This window comes from Periplaneta americana, chromosome 7, assembly GCF_040183065.1.
Source record: "Periplaneta americana isolate PAMFEO1 chromosome 7, P.americana_PAMFEO1_priV1, whole genome shotgun sequence".
In the NCBI taxonomy this organism is placed as follows: Eukaryota; Metazoa; Arthropoda; class Insecta; order Blattodea; family Blattidae; genus Periplaneta; species Periplaneta americana.
Genome location: NC_091123.1, coordinates 41,533,839 through 41,546,653, shown reverse-complemented (window position 1 = coordinate 41,546,653; position 12,815 = coordinate 41,533,839). Strand labels below are relative to the sequence as shown.

Below are 12,815 nucleotides of genomic sequence, written 5' to 3'. Positions count from 1 at the left end.
TAAAGATAGAATTCTAAAATTTTGTACACTGATTTAAAATGCACTTATGCAAAAGGTAGACTATAATAATGCCCATTTCTTTGAAAATAGAAAAATTAGGTCACAAAACATTATGTAAATTTTTACCCTCAACTGGTATCTATGGGTCAATATAGACCCATATGGATACATATCGTTAACGTACATTTAAAAAGCAATACGAGTTGAGGGTTAATATATGTTATATAGGGCAAATAAAAAATTAATTGTATTAAAATAAACAACTCTACATGTCTGAGAGTAATCTACTTTTCAGAAATAAGTGTTTATTACATGCGGAAAAAATATTAAAGATGTCAGAGAGACAATAACAATGTTGGTTACCAAATGATGTAACTGCATTTTTTTTTCTGATGAAAGTGGTTTGAAAAATATTATTAGTAACCTTTTTTCTACTTTCATCAGATATTTAAGTTGTAATAAGTCTTGCTGTGGTACCTTGTAATTTTTGTCCAATTGTGAGTTCATTTTCTTATAAAATTTTAGAAATGTAGAGCCTGCATTTTCTGATAATATTTGTGGTCGTTCACGTACATATACGCTTATCTTTAATGATGAAATACTCTCTGTTTCCACGGCATTTCTCACAAATATATTTAACCTCTTCAATGTAGAGAAACAATGCTCAGCCGCAAAGGTTGCACATCAAGTGCCACCACCATTCGTAATACAGAGCTTAACAGCTAGATGTACGCGCACGAGAATCGAGTAAGAATTCCGATCATCAGCTGCAGGGCAGAACAATTTCCACACCTCGCTGGACTGAATGAAAACGAATGTTGTGTCTTTCACTGCTCAGAAAGAATTCATTGAAGTGCTGCAGTAGAAGTAACAATTCTATGTCGATTCAATTAAAAGAATATAATAATGAGTGTGATAGATGTGATGGTTATACAAACCTGCAACAGGCCAGAAATCGCCACAGATATACTGTAATAGTAATCGTAATTTGATAATGTCAAAATAGATTTTTAATTCACTTTTATTCATTATTTTGTTACAGGCATTCTTCTCCAGGGCGTTGTACTACAAGTCGATGCTGGAGAGTAAGAACAAGGTGTTCCAGAGCATTGTGAAGTCTGTGGACCACAGTGAAGGAATTGACACAGGAGACTTCAGGCTTAGGATGGCACAACTCAATGAAAGATTCATAAGAGTCACACAGACAGCACAGCAATGGGAACTGGTAAGTTTTACAACTGTTCTTCGTGGCATATCTCCTGCATATGACCTTCAGTGGCTTCATAGCTCCCGCCAATCACAGGAGTGCAGCGTTACCTAATAAAGAAATATCGCTATCAAAAGGGACGTTGGCGGTCGGGCATTTATTTAATTATGAAATTCAGTAGCTTGCCAGATTTAAAGAGAATGCATTTATAAGTACAGTAAAGAAGTTGGAAATATAATCAGTGATATATAAGTGTTAAAAGTGTATATAGAAAAATTAAGAACATACTATATTTATTATTTATACAAGAAAAGTTCTAGTATAATCTTGTAATATCTACTCTCATGTTATAACTCTAAGCCCTGATCATATATAACAGATTGATCAGCTTAATGGACTTCCAAGGCAACCACTTTTATCAATTTCACTTTGCTGCCATCTAGCGACTGCAAAAGAAGTCACATTATAACCCTTATGGAACTGCATGCAGCAACTGTACTTCCATATAGCCGTCATTACCAAAAAGTGTTTTTTCGACGTTCGAGGATCTGGTGGTTGAACTCATTTTATGTAATCATTTCATAACATGGGAATGACCTATCTGATATATCGCGCCGTGGCATCGTGGTCTAAGGCATCCTGCCTAGGACTCGCGTTACGGAATGCGCGCTGGTTCGAGTCCTCATGAGGGAAGAAATTTTCTCATGAAATTTCATGCCCCCAGTGTATGGGACCGGTGCCCACCCAGCATCGTGATGCTACGATAGGTAGCGAAATCCAGTTGCGAATACCAGCTATAACGGCTGGGGGGGGATCATCGTGCTAGCCGCACACGATATCTCCACTCTGGTTGGATGATCGTCCACCTCTGCTTCGGCGTGTGGGCGTGAGGCCAGCAGCCGGCTGGCTGGTCTAGACCCTTCACAGGCTGTACCGCCACGGATTATTATTATTATTATTATTATTATTATTATTATTATTATTATTATTATTATTATTTTATATATATATGATCAGGGTTCTAATTCAAATTGTGCTCACAATATTTAAATAACATTCTAGAAACTGCAAGAAGCTATACGTTGTTGGCATAACTTCCGAGAGAATGAACGTATCATCTCAGAATGGCTTCAGAAAGCAGAGAAACTGATAGCAGAGAAGCATATTGACACAAAACAGACTGTGGAGTCTCATAAGGCAAGTGAGAATATAAATAATATATAAATAAGCTATTTTATTTATTGAAGTACGTATACCCATATATAAAATATCTTAATTTCGCTATTAAGACATATGTGTCGGTTTTATGTTATATAACTGCCATAAATGTTATAGAAACATTATGGAAAATAAGCTTGAGAAATCCCTCTTTGCTTATGTTAATGATTTCTTACAACTCCTTTGGAGATATTTTATTTCTGTGAAAGAGTACCGTATTTTACAGTGTCTTTTCTAAGGGATAGACAACCATTGGATATTTCGCTATTAAGACATACGCGTCGGTTTTATGTTATATAACTGCCATAAAATAATGTTATAGAAACATTATGGAAAATAAGCTTGAGAAATCCCTCTTTGCTTATGTTAATGATTTCTTACAACTCCTTTGGAGATATTTTATTTCTGTGAAAGAGTACCGTATTTTACAGTGTCTTTTCTAAGGGATAGACAACCATTGGATATTTCGCTATTAAGACATACGCGTCGGTTTTATGTTATATAACTGCCATAAAATAATGTTATAGAAACATTATGGAAAATAAGCTTGAGAAATCCCTCTTTGCTTATGTTAATGATTTCTTACAACTCCTTTGGAGATATTTTATTTCTGTGAAAGAGTACCGTATTTTACAGTGTCTTTTCTAAGGGATAGACAACCATTGGATATTTCGCTATTAAGACATACGCGTCGGTTTTATGTTATATAACTGCCATAAAATAATGTTATAGAAACATTATGGAAAATAAGCTTGAGAAATCCCTCTTTGCTTATGTTAATGATTTCTTACAACTCCTTTGGAGATATTTTATTTCTGTGAAAGAGTACCGTATTTTACAATGTCTTTTCTAAGGGATAGACAACCATTGGATATTTCGCTATTAAGACATACGCGTCGGTTTTATGTTATATAACTGCCATAAAATAATGTTATAGAAACATTATGGAAAATAAGCTTGAGAAATCCCTCTTTGCTTATGTTAATGATTTCTTACAACTCCTTTGGAGTTATTTTATTTCTGTGAAAGAGTACCGTATTTTACTGTGTCTTTTCTAAGAGATAGACAACCATTGGATATTTCGCTATTAAGACATACGCGTCGGTTTTATGTTATATAACTGCCATAAAATAATGTTATAGAAACATTATGGAAAATAAGCTTGAGAAATCCCTCTTTGCTTATGTTAATGATTTCTTACAACTCCTTTGGAGATATTTTATTTCTGTGAAAGAGTACCGTATTTTACAGTGTCTTTTCTAAGGGATAGACAACCATTGGAAGCCCTTTATTTATATATGAGAGTAATATATATTTTAATAAGTTTATAACAATTTTATTGTAAATACTGTTTATATATATACGGGGTGAGTCGTAATTGTGTACTGTAAAGTATTGTAGAGTATTCTATATTCCAATATAAACAAATTTTATCATATAAACATATAATGCTGATGGCTTTGTTATCGAGATATAACAACACTGTGAGACGCTCGAATTGGTGTTACGTCGAAGCTATTCATTCATCTGTCATACAGACGACACTCTACAGTATACAGTAAATACAAGTGAAGAGAGAAAAACGCTACAGTCAGTCAACAGGTGCGCATTTGCAGGCAGATGGAGTGGACGCAACGAGCCTGTTGCATGGCCTACGTGATCGCCTAAACTCAGTCCCTGCAACTTCTGGTTGTAGGGTCACATGAAGGGACTAGTTTACTCTCAACGACACCCAAGAGGGAGCATCTGTTGATTGCAATTGTGGCTGCAGGAAATACAATTCGGGATATTGTTCTAAGAGCAAGACATTTATGTCGGAGGAGGGTGGAATTGTGTTGTGAAGTGAGTGGTACAATTTATAGCATCTTCTGTGAACTTGCAATGTAAATAACCACGTCATTAAACAACACACTCAGAAAAGTACCTATTATCTTTTTCTAACTGTTCCATTCATTATCTCCATAATGAAGTGGGCACGACCATAAGTTTATATGAAAAAATATGTTTCATTTTTAGTATAGAATACTCTGCACTACTTTATAGTACACAATTACGACTCATCCCGTATATATAAAGTGTGATTCACCAAGAAAGATCTTAACCTTAGGATATGTTTCTTGCAACCATTTTTAGTAAAAATCAATCAATCTTCCTAATGTATCCAGCTGTTTGCTGATAACATAAAGCCCACTATAGTCCACTGTAGTCTATTCAGTTGTTGTTTTTCACGAGAAATGAGGGGTATTTTGATCGGTGTTCATTATAGATGTCTGTTGCTAGTAGCCAGAGTTGGGGTGTAGTCAATATATTATACTGCAGGGCTCACCTTGTCGTGGTGAGGGGGCTAACAAGTAACAAAGAGGTACCCACATAAGCTGCATTAACATCAACGCAGTCCCACTATATTTTTCACTACTTATGATTCATCAAGTCCCTCAGTGTAAAATTCTCCAGAGGTAAAATAGTCCCTCAATCGGATCTCCGGGTAGAGACTGCACTGAGGGATGCCAAGAATCGTACTAAAGTACTTATTTGGAACACCAAAAGTCGCACTGTCCAGTCAATCAGAGCCAAGTTTAATATTTTTAGTAAAAACATTCATATGATTATGAGATAGTTCAATTTTGAACGGTTCAGAGACTGATAGCCAGAAAATTTACACTTCATGTTGAGATACATGTACTGTACGTACTTAATGTTATTGTAGTCAAAATCTTTTAAAGAGTGACACATTAAAGTTAGTAATTGTGCCACGAGTGTAGTATTTTTAAAGAAATTTGCGTAATGGTTCTTATTCTGACATTTTACTGCTCTATGCTATCTGTGTTACAATAAGGTGAAATTTTAAAAAGTCCTTAACTGAATGGAGAGCATAGTGAATTTTAACTCATATTAAGAACAACAGTTGAACTAGGAAATAAAATGTATTTTTTATTCTTTTTTTTTTTTCAGAGCTTTTTTGAGAAGGTGAACGAAAAATGGATTCAAGACTTAGTGAACTCTGCTCAGGATCTAAGAAACTGTCTTCCACATGAACTGCACCACCCAGTGGATGCTATTGTTGACAGACTTCAAGCTAAGTGGAAGGTAAATTATATAATAAGTATCAAGTAATTCTCTTCGTAACGTTCATACCGGTACTTATTTAACATGAATTTTTGTTTATCTTATACCGGATGATCCGTAAGTTATGTCATTGATTTTCGTGGATGATTTCTTTAATAAAGAGCAACAAAAAAGTCAAGTGCCATTTTGCTCTGTTTGGTATAGTTTTCCAGAAAAATGTGCAATTTTAAATACTTGAATTGTGCCATTGTACAACGGTGTAATCAGTGGACGACTGCACAATAGTTTGTTGTGTTCTGGTGAACAATCTCTTTACTGCACATGTTTTGAATAGAGGAGTGGGAAGTCATTGGCATGTAAATTGTTTTTAATGTACTGGTAATAAGAGAAAAATACAGATGGTGTATTGTTTAATTTTTCTATTTTAAATGTGTAGACTGTATAGAGTGAAGCTCCAAGCAGTATTTGCTTTACCTAATTAGAAATATTTGCCTCCCACTCCAATTTTTAAAGCAGTTAACTAGGAAACTTACATAAAAGAAAGTAAATTTTCAGAGCTGTCTTTAAACGCAGTTGTTTATGTTTACATTTATTGTTCTTTCTTCCATCATTCTAACAGACGTACACGCGAGCTGTATGTATCTGTTTGACCCCAGGCAATAACATTTTACAGCCACTGGCGTGGCTCAGTCGGTTAAGGCACTTGTCTGCTGATCTGGAGTTGTGTTCGGATGCGGGTTCGATCCCTGCTTGGGCTGATTAGCTGGTTGGGCTTTTTCCGAGGTTTTCTCCAACCGTAATGTGAATGTAAGGTAATCTATGGCGAATCCTCGGCCTCATCTCGCCAAATATCATTTCGCTATCACCAATCTCATTGACGCTAAATAATCTATAGTCCCGACGCTGTTATTTCCGGCGTGACTCCGCCTCTTTGCTTACGTCTTAGAAAGTGAAGGCTCTATAAAGTCTAGGTAGGTAGTCGTTCGCCATTTTTGTTCTTACGTTGCCGAGCTACCATACGAGGAATCTATTTGCCACACCGTTAAACATTATCATGACGTAGCTCCTATGATAATAAATCAAACACAATGTAATTCAGCAAATAATTGAGTGGCAAATAACGTCTTCGTATGCTTTCTGCGAACGCCAACGAAAGAGCTAAAATGGCGGGCGATTATATTAAGTATTTATCGAGCCTTAAGAAATGAATCAGCGAATCACAAGACGCACACGTTTAAATGTAGCCGAATTGCAATGCGATTGGCTGCCTGAAATTAGAGTGACGGGACTATAGTAGTTGATACAGCGTCGTTAAATAACCAACTAAAATAAAAAATAAAATAACATTTTACAGCGTTTTCACTGTTCCGTACAATTTAAAATTTGCGTTTGTTTGGATTAGATCTCTGCAAATTTAAGGGACAAAGCTAAAATTCGTTCAGTCATTTACTATCAGAATTCACTGCTCTCTTAAATTGACTGAAGTAATTGCTAATTTAGTCAATAGTTTTCCTAAAATACACTACTAAACGTTCCATTTAAAACATATTTTTCTCGAAACTTAAACTAAAACGAGCAAAAATTGTATTAAAATTTTATATTTGAGATATCACAAAAATTAACCCTCTCAAATTAATGACATAACTTAATAGTTCATCCTGTATTGTAATCGTAACGAACAACTTCATTTTTTTATCGAATGAATGTAGGCTAACTTTAAACTAGTGCACTGATTTAGACGAATCTGGGTTCTTATGTGAAATATACTGGTATCTTGCAGGAAGTTCTGTCCTTCGCGCCTCTTCATCTGATGAGGTTGGAATTCCGACTGGATGAGGCAACATTCAACCAATACCTGAAAGAAATTGAGAAAGAAATCCACGCTGAACAGCAGGCATTTAATAAACATGAAGATATTGAAACTGTTCTGACAAGAAACAAGGTAAGGGAAATTGTGCAATTCGCTGTTGTGTTTCTTTAAAGTAATTTTATACGTGTGAATATTTACCAAAACAATTGATAATATAAATCTGTTTATATAGAACGCCTGTCATTTTAGGGTATGCTTGACGTGAATTTCACGATATATATAATAATATCAAAAACATTAGGAGAATTTAGATCATAGGTGTCCAAACGCATAGAACCAACAGATATTGCACGTCAAGCATGCTCTGCTGAGGTCAATAACTTTCCATATAAAATAGGAAAAACGATCTTAAAGAATATGCGCTGCGGGTTGCTTACGCTAGGGGTTATCTCGTACGAGTTACAATTGGACATCTATGATTTAGATTGATTCAAAGTACTGAATACTGATATTACATTATGATAGATTGCCAAATTCGCTGTAAAAAATTTAACACAGTAGGTATTAACATTGAAAGACTCATTAAAGTAAGGAAGCGATGATAATAGTACATTATGCAACGAGCCTATAATGGTGGTAATTAAGACGCGAGTATGTTTATGAAACAGGCACAAGCGAGTTTCATAATTTTCATACGAGCGTCTTACTTACCATTAAAGTCAAGTTTCATACGACTTTTTATGCTCGACCATATTGATTTTTTCCGGCAATTGGTGAAATGAATTTGCGGGAATGTGCTTTGTGAAAGACTGGAAGATGACGGTGAATTGATGTTAATTTGTGTATTATTTTTTTCGACTGAGTTTAATATTGTCTAATCTCGCGTTAGTTGTCTTTCTATTGCATATCCGAGAATAATCGATACTTGCACTTTCATATTGCTACAAGTATATTCTGATTGGTGGAACACCTGAACTTTAATGAATAGGTGTACTTTAATGAGGTCCAATAAAGGACTGCTACCAGGCGCATAATTACTACATTTCGACATGGTCGAGCATAAATTGTATTTCATGAACATTTACACTTTCTGCTACTCTCTTCTATATTGGAGAGCAAGAGAGTTAATGGCTTTATTGCCAAGAACTCAGCATTAGTTAACAACACATTTTTATTATCAAACTGATATAATTAAACAGTTCAGATGTACAATTCTGTGAAATATCTTAATAATGTAATTGATTGGCATATTGTGATTAAGGTGACTGCACGTCCTGATAAATCGGGATTGTCCTGTTTTGAGGACACGAAACTTGTCCCAAATTTTTGTTTTATGAAAATAGTCTTTAGTCCCGATTTCTTTAATTCTTGATTTTAAACATTCATCAACTGTAGCATAATACAGTCACAAATTCCATCCCTATCTTGCACTACCAAAGTAATGTTAGCTCTCTTAATTTAGCCTATTTTATATTTCTGAGTTTATATAAATTTAATATTTATCATTCAGAGAAGACTAACTATTCAATTTATTTTTAAACAGGAGTTCTTTGTAGAGCGCAGAGTTATTGTAGAAGTGGAACGGTGCCTTGAAAACATGGGTAAGATCAGTAACAGTTATGGTCAGTGGGACTCACGTGATACTTCACTCAGAGATGCTCACAGTAGAGCTGTTGCACAATGGGAAGGCACATTTCGGAAAGTGGATAACATCTCACAGCAGCTACAACAGATACCTACACAGTGGAAGAATTACCAACAAAAGTAAATATTTAGCCTATACAATTAATATTATCATTCTTGAATAGTACACTCTTTTGAACATTTATATAATCACTGATGGACTGTTAAGTTATTTCAGTATATAAATAACTTAACACTACATCAGTGGTAATATTTTCAAGTATATTAACCTATTTATCTATTTCTATTTATTGAGCTTAAGAATTTAATGGTACTGGTAACTAAACTTCTTCATAATGTATCTGGTATCACAACACATACAACTAGAAGGAGATGAGTGAAAAGTTTTAGCAAGATTTTTGAGAAATAATAAACGTTTAATTTTATTCATTAGTGTAAAGGTTCACTCACTTTACAGAAATAACAATATTAAATTTAGTGAAAAATGTTGTTGTCTCCACAATATATTTTATTAATCTTTTCCCCGACTCTTTATCATACATAAAGATTTATACCGGTACCAATTACCAAGTCTACATACAGCTTAGCAATTTAAAAAAATTACGTCTTCCCCTTTTGTTCGTGGTTTAGATTCTCTTCATTCTTATTTCATATCGGTATTTCTTGTACATTATCTACTCTAAAAAATTATAATTGTGTTACATTAATAAGTTTTTATATCTTTTTCTTTGCGTGACAGATACTTCTTTCCTTGGTTTCTACATCTTTGTTCATGTTTAATACGAAAATTATTCCCTTTTCTTCATTCTTTGCATCGTAACTTTCAGAAGATATCATTTTTCGGGCTGAAATTCCACTTGTTTTATGAGTTTTAATAGTTTGTATTATGAGATGTAAGTGATTTATTTTTATTTTTCAATTTGAGTGCTGAAAATATTGTATTCTTTTAAACATCTTCTTTAGATAAATATAAACCCTGCATGTTTCCATTCAGACTTTTACGCTCTTTTACGACAAGTGTAGAGAAATGATCGTGTTGATAGAAAAGTCAAGTTGAAGGATTTGAAGAAAATGCACATTTGAACCTGCTGATATCTTAAAAAATATCTTTGACAGCCAACTATTTATCTGTCTGTCTAGGTGTTGAACAATCTTTTCTTCTTACTGATAAGTATTTAACTAATAAATTATTACGAGTTATTTTATTCACTACGGTGTGTATGTTTACAAAACCAGAATTTTAACTCGAAATATGTAGTTATTTGGCATTAAAACATAGAATGGTAGTTGACTCAAAGTTGTAATAGTGATTTGTTTCTTAATTTCTTCCTCAATGAAGAAAAGGTATTAAATAATATGATGTATCCCATGTTTGTAGAAAATCTTAATTCGTAAATTAAAAAACCGAGTCTTTTGAAGTACCGGTACCATAATATAGAATGCAGAAGAGTGCCTTCACCTTCAACTGAAGCAGATAGTAACTTTTCAATTAATGTTACCTTTTTCAATTGCTGTGGTTATTTAGCTTATGACAGGGTATTTGTAACTTTTTCAATTGAAAGTGATGTGTAAAGAGGGTTGTTACAGACAGTAAAATTGCGTAAAATAGTGGTTTAAGATATGGTAATGTTCTCATTGTTTTATTTACCTGAAGGTGAAGGTGTATAAAACTTTTGAAATGTGACTCTTTTTAAGTATTTTGTTATGGAAAAATTGAAGCTGCGTCTGTTGTGAATAACTCATTATTACTTTATTATTATTATTATTATTATTATTATTATTATTATTATTATTATTATTATTATTATTATTATTTTACCGACAGGGCCTAAAACTGAAACTAGGCTAAGAACTCACATTTCGTAAATCCCTTCCTAAAATTAGGATTTATAATTTCCAACATTAAATTTGTTTCATTTACTTTAGCCAGTCATCGAATGTTCCTGTACATGAATCTTTGCCGCATTTATTCCAAGAATTTTTTAATATTGGTATTTTATTGTATTTATACATGTTTTATTATTTCCAGATATGCTGAAATGGTGGAATGGATGGACAAGGTGGATGTCAGTCTTCAAAGTATTGTGAAAGAAGTTAACACCTTAGAAGAATTCGAAAAGGAAAGAGCTGTATTCCAGGTGTGTCATATTATTTTTGTATATTAGTCTTTTTCTCACGTCAGTTCTAGATACTGTACCACATTGTATAATGTGCTTGTTCATTACTGTACCGGTAGTTGATATGTTATTTTATAAGAGTATTCCTATGAAAGATGTTTGCTGATAGCATTTCTTTGTGCATGATACTTCGCAAAGGCATATGATATAAAAACATATTTTAAAAACCATCGTGTGTAAGCCGAATTGTCATTTAGTAATAATTTTATTTACGTCATATGTTTTGAAATAAAGTAACAGCAAGAAAACAGACACATGTGATGATGAACACTTTGTAAACAGACGACTGCTGTAAAGGACTTTCCGTGGCAGATGCTATGATGTCTATGCTAAAAGCAGATTGAGTCAATTGAACCTTTAAAAAAATGTGTTAGGTTTTCAGTTAAAAAAAAGTATCAGTAACATATCATCTAAGCACGATCACACTTTTGGTGATTAACTTTTATGCACATATAAAATATTATATCTCTGATTAAATGTTTACAGATTATTCTTCTGAAAAGTATGCATCTGACTAAACAAGAGCTCCCCTAGAATGCCTTGAAAGGACTGAGAAAATATGTATACATTAACTACAAAAATAAATCCCAAAATTTATAATTTAAGATTTGTTTTATAGTACATATCAATGTTTAATACATAGGTAAAGGTTAACCTTTTATATTACTCGTATTAAAAGCAAAATCTTTTCACAATTCAAATAATTTTTGCAGCAAGGTGAATGGAGTTCATCCAAGTACTTGGGCATTAGACTACTATTACTACTATAATTTTTGCAGCTTATTCTCAATAAATTTTCAATCAAACTTGTATCTGTAATAGCTATTTATTTATTATTTTCTTTATCCAATGGAGGCTGTTTCACTCTGCGTCATTTACCCAAACAATCCCCATCTAGGAGTGACACTCCAAAGCTGTAGTAAACTTCGCTGCCGGTTTTAACATTGCTCTCAGTGTACCATGAAAGGCAAACTGCATAGTATTATATTATGATGAATGATTAATGGAACGATAGTGGAATGTAGTAGGGAAAACAGGAATACCCCACGAAAACCTACCATCTTTGTCCACTACAAATTCCACTTGGATCCGCCGGGATTAAAACCTGGGTTACTAGCATGGAAAGCGCAATTTACATATCTTTATCAGTAGTTTTATGTTTATTGGTCACCAATTTACATTTTTAGTAATAAAACATTAGTTTCAATTTATATTTTTTAATGCTCTTTCCTAACTACAGAAGCTTGAGAGGATATTCAAAGACGATGAGATGACTAATGGCATTAGTTAAATTAGAGTGTTAGGACACACTGAAATATACGGAAAAATTCTAGCCCGCAACTTCTCTCTTTCCATAAAATGCACGGGATACACTGAGTTCAAATCTCAGTTCCTCTGGTTAGAAAAAGTCGTTAGTTGATCTAATGGGGCCATTAAAACAGAGAGATGTATGCGCAAGAAGTTTATCTCTATTATTATTAAATTAATGTGGAAGCAGGACTAAAATTAAATATTTAATGCGAAAAAGGTTGCTTAAACAAAGTGTGGAAATGATAATCCATAGACCTATATAACTTCTGATTACATTATATTTAGATAAGAGAGTCAAAGGCGAATGAGATAGAAAAAAAAAGTTCTGATTAAGTGTGTCTCTTATATTTCTGTGATTCCTAATCCTATAAAGCATTTCCTT

The 12,815-nt window shown here is 33.6% G+C and overlaps 1 protein-coding gene across 7 annotated transcripts in view; it reads left to right on the top strand.

The window, feature by feature from the left end:
• The window catches only part of Msp300 (Muscle-specific protein 300 kDa), a 1,097,375-nt gene that overhangs the window by 675,335 nt on the left and 409,225 nt on the right, over nt 1-12,815 (top strand). For all 7 annotated transcript variants that reach the window (XM_069830616.1, XM_069830615.1, XM_069830612.1 and 4 more), the window contains 6 exons: nt 1,043-1,225; nt 2,270-2,404; nt 5,378-5,512; nt 7,272-7,433; nt 8,845-9,065; nt 10,975-11,083. In XM_069830616.1, the coding sequence (XP_069686717.1) occupies nt 1,043-1,225; nt 2,270-2,404; nt 5,378-5,512; nt 7,272-7,433; nt 8,845-9,065; nt 10,975-11,083 (945 nt within the window). The remainder of the gene's footprint in view (nt 1-1,042; nt 1,226-2,269; nt 2,405-5,377; nt 5,513-7,271; nt 7,434-8,844; nt 9,066-10,974; nt 11,084-12,815) is intronic.